Genomic DNA, 23,686 nt, shown 5'->3' on the forward strand with positions numbered 1-23,686 from the left:
CTAAAAGATCGCAGGGCCATACGAGTATTGCATTGCATTTTGAAATAATTGCGGGTGCTATTCTGGTGGTTGCTCTGATTTAAGGATTTAAAGCAGAAAAGTAAGCTGGGCTTAAAAGGTGATTTTCCAATAACGCGATGCAAAATGAGCCAATATTTTCAGTTTCATCTTAGCAACTGCACCTGAAGGGCTCACCCCAGCTACGTTAACACGTAATATATAATTTTATATAATACATATAGCATAAATAATACTTGTGATGCTTTTTTGTGAACATTTTTTCACTTAAAACTGTTTTTCCCCCTATTTCACTGCAGCAGAGAAAAGGAGGATCTCAGATCAGAGCCTCAAGTTCATGATTCTGAGCTGCTGGGGATAGGATGGCAGTGTTAAAAATTAAGATAATTAAGTCTTGGAGAAGATCAATAATGAGTAGTTCCTATTATTTAGTGCAATAGATGGAGAAAATTGGAATACTTTCTGTAATTTTTATGGTAGTGCCTCATTGGTGCTTTTTGTGTAGAGAGGGGCATGATGGCAGAGCAGTGCATGTGGTTTGCCTTGGCTTCAGTAAAGCCTTTGACACAGTCTCCCACAGCATCCTCACAGCTGAGTTGAGGAGGTGTGGTCTAGACAACAGATTAGTGAGGTGGGTTGCAAACTGGCTTAAGGAGAGAAGCCAGAGAGTGGTAGTCAATGGTGTGGAGTCTAGTTGGAGGCCAGTACCTAGTGCAGTGCCTCAGGGGGCAGTACTAGGGCCAGTATTATTCAATATATTCATTAACGATTTAGACGAGGGAATAGAGTGTACTGTCAGCAAGTTTGCTGCTGACACCAAGCTGGGAGGAGCGTCTGACACTGGAAGCTGTGCTGCCATCAGAGACCTGGACAGACTGGAGAGTTGGGCAGGGAATAACCTGATGAAATTTAACAAGGGAAAGTGTAGAGTCCTGCATCTGGGCAGGAACAACCCCAGGTTCCAGTATAGGTTGGGAAATTACATATTAGAGAGCAGTGTAGGGGAAAGGGACCTGGGGGTCCTGGTGGACAACAGGATGACCATGAGCCAGCACTGGGCCCTTGTGGCCAGAGAGGCCAGTGGTACCTGGGGTGGATTAGAAGCGGGGTGGTTAGTAGATCGAGAGAGGTCCTCCTTCCCCTCTACTCCGCCCTAGTGAGACCACATCTGGAATATTGTGTCCAGTTCTGGGCCCCTCAGTTCCAGCAGGACAGGGAACTGCTGGAGAGGGTCCAGCGTAGGGCAACAAAGATGATTAAGGGAGTGGAGCATCTCCCTTATGAAGAAAGGCTGAGGGAGCTGGGTCTCTTTAGTTTGGAGAAGAGGAGACTGAGGGGTGACCTTATTAATCTTTATAAATATATAAAGAGTGAGTGCCATGAGGATGGAGCCAGGCTCTTCTCAGTGGCGAAAAATGATAGGACAAGGGGTAATGGGTTCAAGCTGGAACACAAGAGGTTCCACTTAAATTTGAGAAGCAACTTCTTCTCAGTGAGGGTGGCAGAGCCTGGCCCAGGCTGCCCAGGGAGGTTGTGGAGTCTCCTTCTCTGGAGACATTCCAACCCGCCTGGACATGTTCCTGTGCGACCTCACCTGGGCGTTCCTGCTCCATGGGGGGATTGGACTGGATGATCTTTTGAGGTCCCTTCCAGTCCCAAACAGACTGCGATACTGTGACTTTGAAACAATTGATTGAAATCATTTCAGTCGACTTATCATCAGGAATTTAGTGGTGACCATGATCAACACTTCGAATTTAAATCTGAAGGGCAACATCTCCACCCCCATCCTGTTTCAAGCCATGAAATCTCCATTTGTTTAACCACTCTATGCTTTTAATTAATTAATTCTAATTATCTAGCACCTTCGTTAGGAGCTCACACCGCATCCTCATTTGGATGGGATGGCTCATCTCTACCATGCAACTAAAGCATTGCTGCTTTTCTCCATGCCTTGGAGTGAAGGAAGAGTGCATGTGACAATGTATATGTTATAATACACCTGATTGTGATTGCGTTAGGCGCTGTTAGAAAAACAAAATGAAACCCCAACTATAACATTTTAGTAGGAAAAAGCATAAAAAAGGCAATAAACTTGAATTGTAGTATCACTTTGATTGCAGTATAATATTTTCTATTATTGGGTAGTCCTAGGCAACTCCTGTTACATATGTATACACTCAGAAATATATCTCTTTGAAGTTGTTAATATCATCAATTCTTATAGAATTTACGCTGTTCCTTCCGTAACCCTCTAACGCATTTGCAGAGGTTTTAAAGCATAACGGGAGATGATGCTTGCAGCTGATTATAAGGGTCTTATTGACATTTAAAGCTCTACTGTGATTAGCCATTATTAAATCGTATGTTTGTCATTAGGCAGGATAAATGTGCATAGAAAGTATCAGGAGTGATTATAATTAGCGGTGCAGAAGCGCATTGTCTGCACTTCACTTCTCCTGAACTGCATGGTCCTTATTAGCACAGCTCGCTACTGCCCAGCTCTATGTAGAGCTGAGGGGTGTAGATTTTAAAAGACATAAAATATAATGTTTACTATGTAAATATGTGGCCTGTGTCTGTAAAATTATAAATAATTATATGGGTATATTTATGTGTGTATATATTTATTTTTTTATATATATTCATGTGTGTAGGCTTGTGTAATTTTATGTATCTGTAGTAATGGTTATAGAGTCGGACATATATAGGTATAGATATAGATACAGGTATAGATATAGATGTAGATGTAGGTATAGATACAGGTATAGATATAGATGTAGATGTAGGTATAGATATAGATACAGGTATAGATATAGATGTAGGTATAGGTATAGGTATAGCTATCAATATAGGTACAGGTATAGATACAGAGATATCTATATCCGTATCTATACCTATATCTATATATAGATGTAGATAGGTATAGATATAGATACGGATGTAGATATATGGATATGGATGTAGATATATGTATAGCTACAGAGAGATAGATATAGATATAGATATAGATATAGATATAGATATAGATATACATATACATATACATATACATATACATATACATATACATATACATATACATATACATATACATATACATATACATATACATGCAGTGTTCTGGCCTCGGTCCCGTGCTCCCCGGCCAATTGCCAACTGCAGAGATTTGTTTGAACGGAACAGTTTCCAGCAGCAATCGATGGATCTTCATCGTGCTGGAGAGGCACCAAATGACACTTTCCCATTTACCGAAGTGTTTGAAGAGCCGGAGCGCGAGCTGCCGGGCTCTGCCCTTTGGGGACCGATATCAAATACGATATTGGGAAGCATCAGAGGAGCATGAGTCACTCGAACGTGTCCGTTCAGCACCGAGTGGCCAGGATTAGAACAGGATGAAACCTGTTATTTTTCAGCGCTGTTTGCTCAACGCATTCAAATCCATTGGGATGCAGCAGCAGAGAGAATTGTTTCCAGGAAGGAAACAATTAGAATCAGAATTATGGGACATAACAGGAAAAAAAGGTGAATTGAATTATTTGTTGTCCTCTGAGCTCACTCAACTAGTGTGGTCAGCTTAATAGTTATGCCCTTGCTATGAAGATTGTATGAAAGAAATAGAGGTGGAAACTTGCATTTCCCACTGAAGGATGGCAAGTACTTCTGAGGAGCAGATAAGATGTGTTTGTGGTACCTGTTTGTGACAGGGCACTGTGATGCTGTTCGACATTTCCATCCAAAAAAACCAATCAACCAAACCACCAACCTGTCCTTAATTCATTATTTTCACATTCACTACGTGTTTTTCTTTTAAATATTCAATTATCAATGAGTTTTTTGCCATTCCTGACTAAGCAAGTCACCTTTTTACCTGGTGCGACAACTACAGCACATTGAATACAGACCACAATTATCTGTTCCTCTCTGAACAGAATGCAAGACTCATTTTGTTCTCCAGAAATCTCTCATCCCAAAGCTGTGGGTCATTCCTTCCCACCAGCTTGATTATAAAACTAAAAAAGGCTTCTCAAAAAGGAGTTTCTGCCTTGAAAATGAGAAGAGGCTTTAAATGCGACGCATTCGCAACGCGGTTTGAGAAGCAAAATTGGAATTTGCACATTGAAGGTTTTACATACTGCAAAGGTGCTTAGGGAGGGAAAACTCATTAACCAGGGTGTTTATGAACTAAAGGACCAGCAAATAAAAGCCAAGTAATTTCTCGGGTTTTTATTCATGACAATATTTGGAAAGGTTTTTTAGAGTCTTTTTGCTCATTTCTGTTCCCTGTAGTGAAAGGGGATATGGGGATGAAATTAATTACATGCTGGAAAAAAAATAAGTGCAGAGGTCTTTAGAGTAGTTGTGTTTAATTAAACTGTTTCTCTAAGGAGAAGCTCTATTAGAAACTGTATATATGCAAACGTCTATAGTTAATGCAAATGTCTAAACCACATCGAAGTGAAAATCGGGAGCGTGTGGGATCCTGCCCATCCCATTCACATCGTCTTGGTTTCTTGCTTTGTGCCCCGGTAATTTGTTGCATTTGGATTTACAACTGAACTTTGCTTCTGAAATATTCTATATGGTGTAGTGAATGGTGCAAAACATTGAAGTCTTGGGATTTTATCCAAGACCTGAAACTCAAGTTGGAACCAAATGACTCAATGCAACCTTCACTTGGTAGGTGCTCAGTCGTTAGGATGTGACACTTGGTTCTGGAAAGCTCTTGAGGTCGAGGAGAAATGAGTCATTTACTTTGGGATTAGGGTGAAACCTTCCTGGATTTGCCACTGTGAGAAACAGGATAATGCACTAAAAGTGTCCCGAATCTCCCGGATTTGTATGTGACGACGTGTCCCAAGTTACGGCGCCTCACCCCATTTCTTCCTTGCTTTGATTCCCTCTCATCTCACAGCTGCTTCTCGATGCTCTTTCCAAAACCCCACGTACTACAGCTAAACTAAAGCTATTTCAGCTCATTTCAGTGCATGCTTAGCCCATCGTCCAGCAGATGAGTTTTACGTTCCCGGTTTGAAATGTGTCCCCATTTTCATGCTTTCTCACGAATTAATATGTTTGCTTGTGCAGTTCACAACAGGTTTTTCCAATTTTGACATTTTGCTAATTACATTTTTCCCTTGTTTTGTTGTTTGTTTTTTTCCAGCTCTCGTAAATGTGAAACTTTGGGCTATTGATCGGCAATGTTTTCAAACAATAATGATGAGGACAGGCCTCATCAAGCATACTGAGTATATGGAATTTTTAAAAAGGTATGACACTTGTTTACTTTCTCCAAAAACCTGCCATCCTCATCTTTTGACTCTTTTTGTGTGTGTGTGTGCAGTGTTTGATTTGTTTCCTTCTCATCTCTTGTGGTTTCATTTGCTGTTTAACTCTCCGCGAGCCTTAGAAGGATCTTGGCGCAATTTGGTTCCATTCCCATTGGGAGTTATTGAGTCACGCAGCCAAGCTCCAAGAGAAAAAGCTTTGATATGAGTCACTCAAAGTGTATCTTATTAAAGAAAATACCCATTAAACCAAAAAATCCATCTTTTTCTAGAGAAAAGTCTGTTTTGGAAGCTATAAAGCGAGTCTTTCAGAACGTGATAAAATGCAACAAATGGGGAGGAGGGTAAAATGATGATGCTGGATTGGGGATTTGAGCCAAATCTTTCACATTTGGGCTCTTTTCCCCCACCTCTCTCCAGGGGAAATCTATACCTGATTCATTTCTTTTGTATTTTGGATTTGGCCCATTTGCAGCACATGGAAATGTTTTAGCAACTAATTCAGAAGCTGCTTCTTTATTCCAAAGAGATTTTTGGGGAAATGCGCTGTTGTAAGATCTATAAGACCCAAGTAATGATACACCCCCTTCTAAAGGGTGTTTTGAGTGGAAAATTAATCCTCCGCAGCCCTGTAACAGGTAACAGGTCTCCCTTATGTGGTTGTACGAATTTTTACGCTACTGTGTCATGTGCTTGATTTCCTTTTGTTTCTGACCTGCTTTTTTACATGTTTTCAAGCATAAGGCTCCTAAAATTGGGAAATCACGCATCGTAGGTTCGCTTGGGCGTTCAGCAATGTGAACGGGAGGGTTAGGCTCTATTCATTCGACTTTCAGTTGGTTTTTCTTCTGTTAGTACTGGAGGAAAAAGGGAATAGAAAAAGAATATATTATTAGTATATAGAAATAGTTATTATTTAATATACATAATATATTAGCCACTTAGATCTGCCCAGCTGACTCTTGGTGGGGTTGACATCCCAGCTCCTTGGGGTCTGGGGTTTCACCCGTGATTATTTTCAGTCGTGGATAAAGTAAATAACAGCAAAATAACGACACTCGAAGAACTGGCCCAGGTAGCACGAGAGGACCAGGAGCTCCATGGAGACTGTTCTGCTGCTCAGAGGTGACATCAAAGCGTAGGCATCAAAGTCGGGCCTTTCCCAGGTGTCGCAGTTGATGGTTATTAACAACCAACCTCAGGAGAGGCAGCAGAACCTGTTGCCATACTACAAGTGCTTAAAAAACCTCTGAATTCAAACACGAACAAGCCTTGGCCTTGTGTGCTGGTGAATGAAACCCCCAAAATGAGGATCAGATGGGGTTAGAGCCTCAGAAACTACACACACATTAAGCTCTTAAGCTTTGAGTTTTAATAGAGTTTAATAGAATTTAATAGAGTTGTAACGTGGGGCGGATAGCTGGAGGAAAGCCGTCACCAAATGGGATCTACCCAGCGTGTCTTCCAGTTGTGCTCTGTGCATCAATAGCTACCTCGAGCTCAACACAAATGCCATTTATTGCATAAAATGCTCATTTTTAAAGGGCGCTTTCCTTCTGTTTTTCAAGGAAAAAGATAGGTTCCGTCTTGAAAACATGGAGTATGCCAATTGCTGACCTTATTCGGTGTTCCTTTTGTTTCTTTCCTAATTAATAACTGGTTGAAAATGCTCTCATGAAGAAATTAGATGAAATAGAAACAAAAGCTTCAATGGTGGCTGTTGAGAGGAAGGGCAGTGGGGATGGAAAGCGTTATTTTCTGCTTGCAGTGTTCTAAAAAATTCACCCTGTCTAATCTTGTAATTAATTGCAGTAATGTCATGGTTATTCTCGTCAATAACATATTTTCACCTAGGAACAAACTGCAATAGAAATGCAGCTTTTGGGGATGAACTGACAGTGTTTGTATCTCTGCATTCGTCTTGCTGCACTCGTGTCACCGGGGCTCCTTGGAGTCATTATATATCATTATATGAAATCTATGCGGCGTTTTTGCCATGTTTTTTCCATGGAAGACACATCCCCGTGACATGGAGTGTGTGTAATGCAGTTTGTTCTTCTGAGAAAAATATAAAACTATTAAAAATATATATATAAAAAAAATAATAAAAGGGTATTTTGTGGTCAAGAAATTATCACAGAATCCCAGAATGTGAGGGATTGGAAGGGACCTGGAAAGCTCATCCAGTGCAATCTCCCCATGGAACAGGAACACCCAGATGAGGTTACACAGGAAGGTGTCCAGGCGGGTTGGAATGGCTGCAGAGAAGGAGACTCCACAACCTCCCTGGGCAGCCTGGGCCAGGCTCTGCCACCCTCACTGAGAAGAAGTTTCTCCTCAAACTTAAGTGGAACCTCTTGTGTTCCAGTTTGAACCCATTGCTCCTTGTCCTATCACTGGTTGTCACCGAGAAGATCCTGGCTCCATCCTCCTGACACTCACTGTTTCCATATTGATGCCCATGGATGAAGTCCCCCCTCAGTGTCCTCTTGTCCAGCTCCAGAGCCCCAGCTCCCTCAGCCTTTCCTCACACGGGAGATGCTCCACTCCCTTCAGCATCTTGGTGGCTGCGCTGGACTCTCTGCAGCAGTTCCCTGTCCTGCTGGAACTGAGGGGCCACAACTGGACACAAGATTCCAGGTGTGGTCTCCCCAGGGCAGAGCAGAGGGGCAGGAGAACCTCTCTCGATGTTTTTTTGCAGTGTTTCATGAGCTCTGCATGAAAGAAAAAGCTGAGTTTTGGCTTGGGAAGTCACACAAATTCTTGTCTGTCTGATGTGTTTGGTTTTTTTACGGCTTTAAGTTCCATTTGAGCTGGGGACGCCTGAGGGTAGCTGGCGGGCGGTCTGTGTTTGCGGGAGGTGGGTTCACCGAGCACCCTGCGCAGGCGGGCGCTGGAGCGGAACTGAGACGGTGCACCGCGGTATCCACCTGTCAGCTTGCTTCTGCCCTTTTACAAGAGAAATATTCTTTCTCAGCCTTCAGTGGAGAGAAGGTCAGGCTAAGATTTTTGTAATGAATTAGTTTAGCAGCCGCAGTCCAGACTCAGTCCCTTGTGAATGCTGCTAATGCATGTGAAGGGGCTGGGGCAGATATTTTATAAGCTATAGAAGTTTAATATTGACCAAATGCTTTTTAATCTAAGGAAAATCTTTGCTGGAGGCAACGCACCACAAGGAAAAGGGAGAAGTGAAGAGAAGGAGAAGGTCTCATGTTTTTGTTGATTCAGAGCATGAGGAAAGGAGAGGAATAATTGCTATTTTATGTGATGTGTGAGCGTTTCAATCAAGGCAGCCGCAATACACCTGGAATATTGTGTCCAGTTGTGGCCCCTCATCTGGGTGTTCCTGCTCCATGGGGGGATTGCACTGGATGAGCTTTCCAGGGCCCTTCCAACCCCTGACATTCTGGGATTCTGTGTAATAACCCAGTGAAAGGGACTGAAGGCAGCAGCCCCTGAACCACCGCAAAATATTGGTGACAGTGGCTGCTCTGTTTGAAATGTGGCTTAATACAAATGGGAATAAGACTGTATCTCATTTTATAATGTCATTGAATCTTAGACTCATAGAGCGGTTTGAGTGGAGAGGGACTATTAAAGCCCATCCAGTGCCAACCCTGCCATGAGCAGGGACATCTTCACCCAGGACAGGTGACAGTGCTTTTGTTCCAAACGTCCCTCCCTGAGGCCATTTAGGGTTTTGCAGAAATGGTGAATTGATCCATCTAGTGGGAAAGAAACGGTTGTAGGGACCAGGGATGCAGAGATGGAAACCGCGGGCTCCGCACTGGAGCCCACAGGTAACAGCGGTAATAAGACATCTGCCATGGTGAGGATTTTTGAAGCGTTTTGCTTTCTTTGCCCATTGTTTTTTAATTATTATTATTTATTTAACTTGGCATTTTCTTGGGGATGTAAAAAGTAATTTACCAGTACTATATTTACATTTTAAAGGAGAACATAGCCACATATGTCCTTTGTGTCCCCCACTATCAATAAGGAAAAGCACCTTCAAAGGTACGCTCGTGAGCTCAGTAGACACAAGATCCTGTTTCGGTTTAAATCTCTGCCATCTTCTTTTAGTTTATTCTACTGTAGTGGTTCCAAGTCAGCATCATCCAGGTGAAATCTATTCTGCAGGTCCTTTATGGGCTTTCTTACACAGAAAAGAGACAGTTCATTTATCCCTAAAGGTTAAAATGTAAAGCAATGAAGCTTTGTAACCTCTCATAGAAAGAAGGGAGGGAAGATCACGCACAAAGATTCACTGTTGCAGGGGTAAAAACCAACAGAACAAATAGAATTCAGCTTAGTCAGCAATCCTGCCATCGAAGTTGGAAGAGAGAAACGTGTTTTTAAACAAATATCTGTAAAACGTGCCGATGATAAACCAGCCCAGGAGCCATGGGAGCAAACTGGGCAGGGGCGAAACCAGCACAAACTGGAGCGAAACCAGAATCAGGCTGCGGGTACCGGTGCAGGATCGGTGTCATGTGTGTGGTTGGCCGAGGATGTTTGCTTGGAAATGGTTTGTGCCTGTTCTCGCAGGTTACACAAAGTCCGGAGCTCTGGGAACACTTGTGTTTCTGCAGTGGTTTAGTCCCTTGCTTCATTATAACTGGTAATTAATTGAGCAGGCGTGGTGATGTCAGGAATTAGGACTTTTTCTCTTGGTCGTTAGCCTTTAAAAATAATGATGTTTATTTTTACTCATTTTTATTTCCAAATCCTTTTTATTTTTTTAAGGTGAATGCTGTCATCAGTTCTTCCCATGATCAGAATCACATGTTATTTTTTCAACACCTGTACAGTCTGACCTATTAGAGAGCAACGTAGGGGAAAGGGACCTGGGGGTCCTGGGGACAGCAGGGTGACCATGAGCCAGCACTGGGCCCTTGTGGCCAGGAAGCCAATGGTACCTGGGGTGGGTTAGAAGGGGGTGGTCAGTAGGTCAGAGAGGTTCTCCTGCCCCTCTGCTCTGCCCTGGGGAGACCACACCTGCAATCTTGTGTCCAGTTGTGGCCCCTCAGTTCCAGCAGGACAGGGAACTGCTGCAGAGAGTCCAGCGCAGCCACCAAGATGCTGGAGGGAGTGGAGCATCTCCCGTGTGAGGAAAGGCTGAGGGAGCTGGGGCTCTGGAGCTGGACAAGAGGACACTGAGGGGGGACTCATTGAAGGTGATCAGTATATAAAGGGTGAGTGTCAGGAGGATGGAGCCAGGCTCTTCTCGGTGACAACCAATGACAGGACAAGGGGCAATGGGTGCAAACTGGAACACAGGAGGTTCCACTTAAATTTGAGAAGAAACCTCTTCATGGTGAGGGTGTCAGAGCCTGGCCCAGGCTGCCCAGGGGGGTTGTGGAGTCTCCTTCTCTGCAGACATTCCAACTCACCTGGACACCTTCCTGTGTAACCTCATCTGGGTGTTCCTGCTCCATGGGGGGATTGCACTGGATGAGCTTTCCAGGTCCCTTCCAAACCCTCACATTCTGTAGTTCTGTGATCTCAGGTACAGATCAATCTTTCCCACTAGATGGATCAGCTCACATTTCTGCAAAACCCTAAATGGCCTCAGGGAGGGACGTTTGGAGTAGTGGTAAACCCAGGCTTAATGTGAATTAGTGGTAAACCAAGGCTTAATGTGGATTATAGCGGTACAAACAGGACCAGAATCTGGGCCTCGGTGTTTGCAGTGATGCTTCAGGCCAGCGGGGATGGTCACACTTGACTCGCTGCTTATTTGGAGAAAGAAAACTCCTGTTGGTAACTTTGCATTGGGTAGAACCCAAGATGTATTAAGGTGTTTGGGTTTGTTTGGAGTAATCCATCCTTACCAAATTAACATTTTGTATTGCAACATGATGTGGATGTTTGTGGCTGGATGTACCAAGGAGGTTGTTTTCCACACTTGGTGGATGCCTTGGATGGCTTTGTGGAGATTTCTCTTAGACGAGCTGAGGAGGCAGCCCAGAATAACTGGGTGAGACTGCTTAGGCTGTTGTGTTATATGGTGATAATCTCTGGGCCTTTGATCTATCAGCTATTCGTATTTAACATGTCCAGGTTAGTCTTTGATCTATCAACTCTTTAAAATGTCCCGGTTCGTCATTCACGGCCTGTCTGCAGCAGAGTGGAGCTGAACAGTGATACTTGTTATTAGAGCATTAGAGATGGATAAATCGTGATGAACTGTAAAAGATGAGGCATTTTGGAGTCTTTTCAGGCCCAGTTTGGGCTTCCCTGCTTAAAGAGATTAAAGACAAACCAGCATTGAGATGAAATGGGGTGTCTAGGAGTTGTTTAAGTCAGCTCTGAAGCGTGCTGACGTGAAGGGCTCTGTCTGTTGGGAAATCATCTCAACCGCAGAGGAAGGGTCATGATGATGAAGTAGGAACCATAGAAAAGTGAAATACGTACATGTAACCAAATATGCTGCTGATGAAATCGAATAACTGCTAGAATTAGTTATTTTGAAATCAATGAGTCTAGGTAGCTTACATCAGAGAGTTGTTGGGGGCGGGGGTTTGGTCATTAACACTGATTTTAATGAATCTTGCGACAGCTCGGAGGTTCCAGAAGTGGAAGGTGGAGTTTATGTCTGACCTGTGTTGATGAAATGGGCTGATACTGGTCTTGAACAAAATATACGGCAGCTGAAATGGGATTCAGACCGTACAGAAGATGTCAGGATTGTGAGATGTAAACTTTGGGAAGTTTTTTCCGTGTCTTTTAGTTGGTGGAGCAAATCTGGATGGTAAGTGTGGAAGCATTGGTGTTCTGCAATCAGACTTGTGTGAGGAGTTTGACCTGGCGTGTAGGAGCTACAAGTTGGCTTAGAAAAGGGTTGGAGGGTCTGCATCAGTGGCTGGAAATGAAACTAATTCAATCCTGGGGCAAAAATGTTGAAGAAGCCCTTGTATGGAGAGTCTGAACCAGGACAGGGGTACGTTGCATGGGGTTGAGAGAAGAGCCATGGAAATGATGATGGGGTTGGAAAAAGTGTTTGATACTGAGGGACACAAGGAGCTGAGTATGTCTGGTCCAACCTAGAGAAGACAATGGAGTAACGTGGTCACAGTTTATGCAGGGAAAAAGTCTTTAATAAAAGGCTCTTAAAAACAGAAGGAATATCGAAGTGAGGATAGCAGTGAGCCTGGTGTTATGGCAAAGGTAATTCTTAACTGTCAAAACAATATGAAAAGGATTATGATGGGTTGTCTTGTTCATTTCAAAAGCACATTTTGATATTTTTCTAAAAATTGCGTTGTGCTTTAAGCAATTAGTTCAAAAAGTCCCGGGTTGCACCAGGAACACAATACACAGTTTATTATCTGGCTTTTCTGATTTACTAATCTGTTATTTGTAATTGAACTGATACCCACTGAGAATGATTCATTCAAGTATTGATACTGGCTTTAACATTTAGGAGGAATCACAGAAAACTTGTTCCTGCTGCCTTTATCCGGGCAAAATGCTGTAGTCTTTACTCCTTCATTTATAAAACAATACTGATGTAGTTTGCTGCCAATGTAGAAAATAGCAAGGGGTGTGATGCTAAACCATTTCTCTCTTTTATGACCTCAGATGTTCCCGGGTTGACATCTGCCCATGTGGTTTGACCAGGGTGGCTGAATTGGGCCAAGTGCCCCATACAAAGCATCATAAAATCGTAGAATAATTTTGGTTGGAAGAGACCTTAAGATCATTGAGTCCAACCGTAACCTAACTCTGGCTCTAAGCCATGTTCCTAAGAACCTCGTCTAAACGCCTGTTCAACCCCTTCAGGGCTGGTGACTCCAGCACTGCCCTGGGCAGCCTGTTCCAATGCCCCACAGCCCTTTGGGGAAGAAATTGTTCCCCAGATCCAACCTCAACCTCCCCTGGGCAACTTGAGGCCATTTCCTCTGCTCCTGGCGCTTGTTCCTGGGGAGCAGAGCCCGACCCCCCCTGGCTCCAAGCTCCTTTCAGGCAGTTCAGAGATCAGAAGGTCTCCCCTCAGCTCCCCCCAGGTCCCTCAGCTGCTCCCATCACACTTGTGCTCCAGCCCCTCACCAGCTCTGTTCCCTTCTCTGCACTATCTCTAGTGTTTTGATGTCAGTCTTATGATAAGGGGCCCAAAACTGACCCCAGGATTCGAGGTTTGGCTTCACCGGTGCCCAGTACAGTGGCACAATCACTTCCCTGGTCCTGCTGGCCACACTATTCCTGATACAAGCCAGGATGCTGGTGCCGTTTTTGGCCACCTGGGCACACACTGGCTCATGTTCAGCCGCTGTCACCAACACCCCCAGGCACTTTCCAGCCGCTCTTCCCCAGCCTGCAGCGTTCATGGGGTTGTTGTGACCCAAGAGCAGGACCCGGCACTCGGCCATGTTGAACCTCAGACAATTGGCCTCAGCCCAATGATCCAGCCAGTCCAGACCCCCCTGTATGGCCATCCCACCCTCCAGCAGATCAACATTACCACCCAATTTGATGTGATCTGCAAACTGACTAAGGGTACACTCGATCCCCTCATTCAGATCATTGATAAAGAGATTAAACAGAACTGGCCCCAATACTGAGCCCTGGGGACACCACTTGTGACCGGCCGCCAACTGGATTTGGCTCCATCAGAGCCTTTCAGTTCCTCATAAGTGATCAGTATTGAATTATTAATCCATTAATGAAATGAAAGGCGCAAGCCCAGTGGCCCGAGGAGCTGGGTTTGCGTCTGGGCACTCTCCAGGTCGCCGTGCTGGGTGAAAAGCAAAGACAAGGTGATCTCTTTGAAGACCAGGTCCTCCTCTTAACCTTCTTCTTCAAGGCTTCATATCCCATGGCCCATTGAACTGTGTTCTCTCCTGGAGCCCTTGGGCAGTGTGCAGCCATTCCATAGTCACAGACATTTCGGAGCTCATGCTTGTGTCTGATATTTCTCATAAAAAGCCCATTTAGCCACCTGTCCGACCTGTTATCACACCAGGCAGCCCCTATTGTTGTGTCATATTTTCAAGCTCAAATTCCCAATAGACACCTACCAAAGCATCCGACAGTCTCTTGTCCTCAAAGGAAGCACTTGGTGACGCTCAGGAGGATTTGAGCCGTGCCCAGCGTCTGCTTTAAAGTGCTTTGCTTTTGACCAAGCAAAGCGAGTCTGGTCTTCTTGGCAGCGACTCTGAAACTTTTTATATACCAGTAGAAATGCAGTTGGAGGCTTCCAAACTTCATTTTGCTTCAGCTGATACTGTTAATCACACGTTAACATATATCAGCTCCTATATGAAAGGAGGATTGTTGTGTTTATTGTTATTTTTCAAATGAGGGAGTGACCTGAGCAGTTCTTGACAGGAAGGTACGGGTTTAAGTTTAGCTTCTGTATTGTTTTCCCTTCTATGAAGAATTACCTGAATTTCACTGCGATGTATTTGATCTCATACAGAAGCTTGTTAGAAGACTTGAGAGTAAGTAACATTTTTACGTGCCTTAAATTATTTAACAGATTTTCAATTACAATTGATGAAGCACCTTCATCTACAAAGCAAGCCAAATAGTTTGATGACACTGATAGGTGTATTTGCCCAAATGAGGCAGCTTTAAAGACGTCTCCAGAAATTAGTGTCACTCTATTATTGCTTTTGCTTTCTCGATCCAAAGTGATAGTTAAAAACGCAGCGGGCCAGTTGTGTTAAATGAATCCCAGTGTTTTACACCGATGGTGCTTTATGAGCCATCAAAGCCCACGGCACAGAAACGCAAGCGCCAGGTCTGCCCGGGGTCCATCGTGCCTTTGGGTTACGTTTGCTGGTCCTTTTTCTCCTTACAAAACTATTAATTGTCTCGAGCTGGTAATTGGAAAACTAGTTGATGTCTCCAGTGAAAACAAAACCAGTGGGCCCCAAGGAAACCATGTTTATTGGTGTGCAAGTTGAAATGCTGAAAATATGTGCCACGTTAAGGAGGGAAAGCAGTAGAAAAAGTGCCTTTTTTCTGCAGCTGGTGGAAAAGTTTGAGTACAGACTAATTGCTAGAAGGATATCTTAGGCTTCATGTTTGAAAACTGTGTATCCAAACTGCCTTTTGATCCTAATGAAAAATGGGAGTTTGCCTGCAAATACACAATGCCAAGCAAAGCATTTTGGCAAACGATTTATTTGATGAAAAATGCAGCTTTAGGGCTGAATAATTTGTTGACGGAATATTTCAGAAATAATGAAAGAAATTTCCGCTCTCTGGATGATGGATTCCTTGCAGGATGAAATGACTACGAGGCCGAGGGGAGAGCGGCGCGTGTCATTTGTTTGGGGTTTAGAAAGGCTTTTGACACCGTTGCCTGCAGCATTGTCATTTGGAAGCTGAGGACGAATGGGCTGGACACACGGATGGTTGGATGGGTTGAAGGTTGGTAGGATTGTCGGGCTTGGAGAGACGTAATTAATGGTTTTGATGGTGCCTATGAGAAGCAGAATACGTTAGGGGTTGATCCTGGGGCAGATAATCCACGTCGTCGCTGGATGGTGCGACAGAGTCACCTTCAGCAAATGTGCATCCAGGGGCTGTTGGTGTCAAGTGAAAGAGACCTTGAGAAACTTGTGTGTTGGGTCAAAATCAACCTCATGAAGCTCAACATGGAGTATTATAGAATTATAGAACAGTTTGGGCTGAAGGGCCCTTCCCAGCTCCCCCAGTGCCCCCCCTGCCATGAGCAGGGACATCTTCACCAGCTCAGGGTGCTCAGAGCCCTGTCCAGCCTGGCCTGGGATGTCTCCAGGGATGGTTCATCCACCCCCTCTCTGGGCAACCTGGGCCAGGCTCTCACCACCCTCAGGGCCAACAATTTCTTCCTCATGTCCAGCCTGAATCTCCCTCCTTTAGTTTAAAACCATCACCCCTTGTCCTATCGCAACAGTCTGTCCCTATCTTTCTTATAGGCCTCTTTTAAGTGCAGAAAGGCCGTAATCAGGTCTCCCCAGAACCTTCTCCAGGCTGGTAGGCCTCTGCGATAAAAAAATGCCACTTTCTTAACAGGAATTGTACCCATCACCTTTGTTTTGCCTTCTAGTAGATAATGTTGTGTACTGGTTTTGCACCACTGTGCCGTCTTCCTTTTCCAGTCTCGTTCTTGCAGTAATGAGCACTTGTAGATACCGGTGGCTTTAAAGTAGTGGCACATCTTTCCTGTGACTTCACATTGCAAAGCAAGTCTACAAATATCAACTGCTCTTCAAAAACTGTTAAATGAATATAACCGGGACTTTTGCACTCAGTAGGTTTGATGGGGAAAAAAAAAAAAGCAAGCGGGGGGTTGTACGTGCCTGAGTAGTTAAAAACCTGGTATTTTTATTTCAAGTTTAGATATTTATGAAGGCTAAAAGCCACAGCACGAAGTAATACTTCACATGATGACCACCACATAAAGGAAAAATAGGTCAGGCAGGATCAGCTTCATTTCCATGGCAACCGCTTGATCGCTAGTGGAAAAGGCGAACTCGAGCCTAAGTGCTATTTCTTGACATTAGTTTCATTGCTGGGACTTAAACAGGTTTATTTTTACAGTGACCTGATGGGCACTGAAATGACAATAAACAGCATTTCCCTCCTTGACAGCCTGTGTGCAGCTCCACAGCCTAATTTAGGCTCTTGTAGCCATTTCTGCGCACTGGGGTTTGCCAAGGGTTTCCTCCTCCTGGCTGTGCTGGGAATCTTGAGCTGTAGCCTGATTTAAGCCAAAGCCTGGCTTAAGGACTGTGAGCTTTGTTGGGGTGATTTTTTTGTCGTGGATTTTTATTTTCTTGCTTGTTTGTTTTTTCCTATTCAGAGGTGCAGTTTAGGTATCAAAATCAGAACCGTGACAGTTTAACTGATGCACTTGAGGAGGTCACAGTGACAACAGGACTTACGTGAGTTTTATCCTCTTGCTTATCATGTCTAGAACTGAACGGACATGATAAAATTCCCAAAACAACAGCTGTCTGAGGTTTCAAACTCAACATTTAGCGGCTACGGGATGAAATTTTCCTTTTCTCCTAGAACTTGTAGGGTGGTTTCGATGAAGCTACAGGGAGGACCTTGGTGTGCAGCTTCCACACACTTTGCATGGAGTAATTTTATTATCAGACTTGTTACGTTGCTTTGACAAATGCAAGTTACCACTAATAGATTCTGCTACGGCAGCGAGTCCGAAGCATCAGTTCACAGCCTGGAAAGCTGAGATCTGGGAAGGAAATGAAAACATGAGTAAGTTTTCAGATCTTAGATGGTAAATATTTAACTGTGTCTCAGCAGACTGTTGCTCTTAGAGCTGCTCCCTGAATTCAGGCCCACACTTAAACCATTCCCAACCCCTCAAAGTTGGGCCTTGGGTGTGATCAGAGATATAATAGAAAGATTTCAGATGACAGATTTGCTTCAAAACCTTTGGGTGGGAATTCCGATGTCAGTGAGTAGTCAACAACGCATTAGCTTGGGTTCCGCCTTTTTACGAAGGATTTGCTGACGTTTAAATTTGCTGTGAAGCCGTTCAGCATTTAGGAGGTAGTTTTGCAGCATGAAGACGCAGCGTTTTGCACAAGCCTTACTGCAAACAGCCTCCGTCGTTGCCGCTTTCTCCTGGCACCGGTTTGAGTAGCGCTCGGTGAGGCGGTGTTGGCTGAGAATGCACTTCGGGCTCCGTTACAAAGGATGCTTTAGAAACACAGACCTAAACCGGATCGCCTCCTTTGAACGATGCGCGGCCTGAATCCGAGCGTTGGAAGTTAAATTGCAGTGGCTGAGGAAGAGAAGAAAACTTGGGGTAACTGGAATTACACCTGATAGAGTATCATGGTTCTTGGGTGGTGCCAGTGAGGTGTGGAAATGACCTTACAAGCCCTAAGGTTGTAAGGACAGTATGCAATACGCTGTCGGACACACAGGGAAACAATTCACCCAAAATGTGTGTATTTTAAAGTAGTTGTGAGCTTGGTTAAATACAGTAAAGTGTTACATATTCATGAAAGTTTTAGGAACGCTTATACATATTCATCACCTGTCCCTGAGAAGGCGGTTCGTATTAAAATGAGTTCCGGGAGACTGTTTCCATAGTCTCCACCTCCGCTCCTCCTGGTTGCAGCTGTGGTCATGAACCCAGGTCCTTTTCTCTGTACATGCTCACCTTTGGTCCAGTGTGATGAGTTGGTTGGGACTCAGACTGTTGAGTTGGTTAATATTGGTGTATCTCCTGTCCTGTGCCCAAGTTTCTGTTGTCTACTTCACCCAAAGATCCACCAGGGATGCACCCAAGGATTATTATCTTTGCAAGGTGTCAGAGAACTGTTTCTCGTACAATAAGTTACACAGAGTTAAGCAACGCTAGGCAATAGTGACGTGAGTTAAAGGGTTAACTCTCTTAAGTGTCTTTAGTGATGTGGGACAGGGTTAGTTCTTTAAGTGTTAATTGGTTAATTGTCAGTCACCAGTTCTTCTTTTGAGGTAGGAGGGATATCAGAGCCCGCTCATCTGCCGGCCACGTTCCTCTGATGGGCTCAGCGAAAAAGACAATACCAAAAAGCCCAGAAAGGTGTTATTTCTTCCCATTATCTAATTGACGTTTGTTTTCTGTAAGTCAAAAGACGCGATACGGGTTCACAAGCGGAGGCATTTTGATAACTGTTAGCTAAGTGCATTTAGACAGATTATGACGAAGTGGGTTGGCGCTCTGCCGGCAAAGGTTGGCTGGTACTTCTAAAGAGAACCACAGTGGAAACCAAACCAAACCAAACACCCATATGGTTTTATAAGCAAACGAGCGTATCAAAGGCTTCAGCCTTCACGTCATCATCCCTTATGGATGGCTGACGATGATCCCCGTGCCCAGCTAACCCAGCCGTGGGTGAGAAACAGACTGATGGGAAAATGGACATTGATGTGTCACTTGTCCCTGAACTTGTGAGGTTTTTTTCTGGGCCATTTAGTAAACCTTTGCGAAAAATGTATGTGAAGAAGAACAATGATTTCTTCAAGAATCTGATTAGCTGTCACTTCAGTTAACTCTTAATAAACACAAAACCCTTCAGATGTACTCGTTTGAATAAAGATCACGTAATCGTGTTTTGCTGATAGGAAATCCTTTGGGGATTAATACGTGTCGAAGTCTATGTTTGCTCAAGCGAAAATGAAATAGCATTTACTGGCTCTTAGGAGCTTTGAAATAAAATGAATTATTACTTCCTCTGCAAATTGGATCCATGCATACGGGAGCATAAAACGCATGAATTGGTCTAGAGGCTCCTGAAGAGGTGATTTTAATCTTCGTTAGTACTATCTGGATGAAACAGTTGCTGACTGCAAATAAACCATGTTGCTGGATGCAAAGCAAACCCCATTGAGATGAAAAATAGGGACACGGGGTCTTCCGATTTGTCTTGTCATATGACATATGCATATAACCGGGGAGCACATCTTGTACTCTGAGCTGTGGCAGAACCGAGAGGCCAAATGAAGTAAAGAGCTGGGCACGCTTCCAAACGAAGAGCTCATTAAGGCCCGGTCCTCCATCGGGTTGTCTGCGAGGACACGTGTGGTGAGGCCGCCCTTTGATGCTCTTTGGCAAGAAATCACGCAGCTGATTTGGGCCTCGACGTGACAAAAGATGCTGTAGCTTCTGTGGGAGACGTGAGAGCGCGCAGCATCGGAGACGGAGCTGGTTCACTATTTGGGTGCGGGGAGAGGTTTGAGGGAAATATTGTGTTAATATTGCACCATGCTCGTGGGCTGATAACAGTGATTCGTAAGGAAAGGAGATCCTTTCTATATATAGATATATCTGTAAAATCTTCAGGGTGAGGGGTGCTTAAATGCATTATGCTTACGCAATCTGTGTTTATCCCGTGTACATTGCAATGCTATCCCTGTCTTATGTGCCTACAGCTTGGTGAGCTCGTCAATAGCTGATTTGGCAGATAAAAGAAGAAACTTGGCTTTAAAAATATTGGAAACAAACCTTTTGAAGGTGGCTTAGGGAGCTTTTACTCTTTCTTTGCTCAGAGTGGTGGGTTCCGCTACACTTGATACCCAGAGAAAACCCCCGACAACCACCCCTGGCTACCGATGGACCAAGAGCAGAGGGAGAACATCAGACTTTTCCTGAATTAACTTTTGATATCGTTGTGTTTAATTTTGATTGATTTTAGGTATGTTGTGCCTCTTACGTTGTTATTGCTGGGTGAGAGCAATGTGAGGTGACCATCGTAGGCTGGCCACCAGTTGTAGGGCGCGATGGCTGGTGGTGGCTCATAGAGCTCGTCCCACTACCCGGCCAGCTGCTGCAGGTATTTTCTGTATCTTTTCCCGATGCACATGGTTCCAAGTGCTGCAGCTGTCCTCTGCCTCCTTCTCTCTCTGTCCTGTAGCTTGGAACAAAATGTGCTGAAGGTGATGGGTTTTATGCTTTCTTTAAATAACCTATTGATACGGAATTGGACGTTGATCTTCAAAGGCAAGAAAAATGTTTGCAATGTCTTTTGGCATTAATTTATCAAAGAAACCCACTCTAAGGGAGATGCTTTGAAGGTGATGCTCATCCCTTTGCTATCATTTCAGCCCAAGTCTGTAGTTTAGAGGTGGACTTGGCAGTGTTGGGTTAACGGTTGGACTCGATGATCTTAAAGGACTTTTTCAACCAAAACAATCCTACAATTCTGTGGTTCTATTCTGAGTATTTGAGGTGTTTTTAACTTGTGCGAAGTCTGCGACCTGGGATGGAGGCGACATCCACCGATGTCTAAAACCAGCTGAAGGAGGAGAATGGGGGTTTGCAGGGTCAAGCAGAGCAGAGAGCGGTGGATTCCGAAGGGCCAGGAGCATCGACAGTTGTGACAGAAACACCGTGTCCACTGTGGTTGGAACACTGTGTTCCGTTGTCACAGCGCAGTGTATTGTGATAGTGGGAGAATAGGAAGGTTATTTGTGTATTCAAATGTGAAGCTGCTTTTCCAACAGGAAAACACACTGAATAGGGTGAGGTCTTGGTTTTGTTGTGGTCCACTTGAAGGCAAGAAAAGGCCCTGCAGATGCCATTCTCAAGCACATCTTCATCTCTCTGAGTCCCTATTTTTTACCTGGTAATTGTTGTGTTTTGTATTATCAAAGTACAAGAAAGATTAAGTACAAAGGCTTTAATGTGATCAGAAATAGCTGTTTAGATGTGTATCTCATTTGTTGTTTGTAATTGTCTTGAGACTTGGCAATCTGCCTTATACATACAAATACTGGTTCCCCTTCAGAATGGTTTAACAAGCTGAAGTATGGAGATGTAGAAAATATTGATCTAAAGATAGGCAAGTATAACTAGCAGAAAATGAACCGGTACAGAAAGTGGCCATTGACATTTACAACAGCAGATCTTGTTCAGAAGCTTTTGTTTAGCGTGATATCCTGCTGAAGAAAATTAACTTATTAGATCACTGAATTCCTGCGGATTATAGGTTTGGTAAATGGATTATTTTGTCTTCCTCAGCAGCCCTAGTTCACGGTGTCTCTGCTTATGTCACAGTCTGTGTGAAAATATTCCCTGAGTGATGTTAGCCCATTTTCTGATGAATTACTCGTCTCACTGTGGTGTGTGAGCCTGGGAAGGCCTGGGCTGGAGGGGCTTTGGTTCACCAGCTGACCAGAATAAAAGGAAAGGCTGTTAGTGAATGACATTTTTCCCTTGTAAGCGTTAAATTCATATTAATTTGACAAAAACAATGAATCAGGCCCTTATCTGTGAGCTTCCAGTTGAAGTGAATCTGAGAGTGAGTGCAGGAGCCTTCACCAAAGCAGAGAGAAGTGGAGATCTGCTCCTTGTGGATCTGCTTTGAGCCCATCAATTCTGACTTGTGTCTGACAGGTCAGGATCAAGTTCTTTTCTCATTCTTGGGCTGATTTAAACCTGCTCCTCAGCATCATGCCCTAACCATGCTGGTATTTGGGGCAGCCCATTCTCAGTCTGCGCCCTTGAGGAGCCTCCAAGTGAAGAGACTCTCCCAAAGACATGCAGATGTTCGCCAATGCTTGACCTTGATGTTGGGAGACTCTTGCTTCCATGAGCTCGTTTTTGGCTGGATAATTAAGATGTTTTCCATGCCAGATGGAGGAATTTCCCCAAGAGAGGCTGCGAACAGCCACACTCGGTGGTTCCTTTTGTGCAAGTGTTTTCCTGAGGTCTTCCAAGCAAAACCTTAGAGCAAACCGCGGTAACACGTGAGAATAGTTCATGAATGGCCAAAACTTCGTGACTCCACTTTAATCAACATTGAATTTGGAGGAGCAAGTATTCTTGGCTTACCCAAGCTATAATGTTTTAATGAAAATAGCAGTTTATTTTTGGTTTTAAAATGAGGGCTTTTGTTTGTTGCATGTACTTTGAGGCTCTGGGGAGAAGGTTCCTGCTCTGAGGGGTTTTTCCCCCTTTTTAGGAGATGTTGGCTGCATCTTGATGCCGATACTTCAAAGGTGAATCCCCTGTTAGTGTAGATTTTGATCAGAAAAGAGAGATAGCAACCTAGAAGGTGGACATGGACAGTATTTTAGAAGAGAAAAGACAAATTCCAGCAGCTCCGCTGTCGTGGTTTCCCAGAGACAGCAACGCCAGAGGTGATATTCTGACCCTTAAATAGATTTAAAATGCTAATAGTCCCCAATTCGGCACTAGGTGTTCATCAGAAAAGGAGATAATTTGATAATTTAGATATTTTGATAGGATCGCCTAAGACGAAATGGTGTATTTGGGGGTTTTATTTCAGGGAATTAATTCTAATTTCATATAGGGTCCGTATTCTTGTTAGTAATGGTACAAATCCCATTTTTGATGCCAGCTAAAGTGGACTCAGTGAAGTTACTAATGGGAGCCTTTTTTCTTGGGCATCTTTAGTAAAAGTTCAATAAATACCGCCCTTTGAGCGCAGGTCTATTAAATGGTTTTATGTCCAGTCAGAGACCCGTCTCATTTTCCTGTATCTAGTACATTTGCACATCCTAATGATCATTTTATGCATTTGTCCTCTACTTGCATGGGATGAATTTTTAATGTGCAAGCAGAAGGTGACATTTTTATTGCTTTTATGAGCATCAGAAATGCATTTTAAATTCAATTATATACTGGAAATACCACACAAGTGACTTGCCAATAAATACAACTCGTAGATCACCGAAAACTAAGGAGGACAGTAATCACCAGAGTGACTTAAACGATGGGAATTAAACAGCGTATTACTCGCAACTTCAAAAAATACAAGGTAATGCATATTAGGAAGAATAATTTAAACTTCCTGTAGACACCGATAAACCAGCATAATTATTTCTTGAAGAAAAGGGAAAGAGTTTCTACAGCTCAATGGAGACAAACTCAGCCTGTGCCCCTGTAGTTCACAATGCATTTA

At 43.8% G+C, this 23,686-nt stretch overlaps 1 protein-coding gene across 2 annotated transcripts in view; it reads left to right on the forward strand.

The window, feature by feature from the left end:
* The window catches only part of PRKG1 (protein kinase cGMP-dependent 1), a gene marked incomplete at both ends in the record, with an annotated part of 441,876 nt that overhangs the window by 262,431 nt on the left and 155,759 nt on the right, over window positions 1-23,686 (forward strand). For both annotated transcript variants that reach the window (XM_080348292.1, XM_080348291.1), the window contains one exon: window positions 5,183-5,288. In XM_080348292.1, coding sequence (XP_080204418.1) covers window positions 5,183-5,288 — 106 coding nt within the window. The remainder of the gene's footprint in view (window positions 1-5,182; window positions 5,289-23,686) is intronic.

This window comes from Nesoenas mayeri, assembly GCF_963082525.1.
Source record: "Nesoenas mayeri genome assembly, chromosome: 7".
Lineage (NCBI taxonomy): Eukaryota > Metazoa > Chordata > Aves > Columbiformes > Columbidae > Nesoenas > Nesoenas mayeri.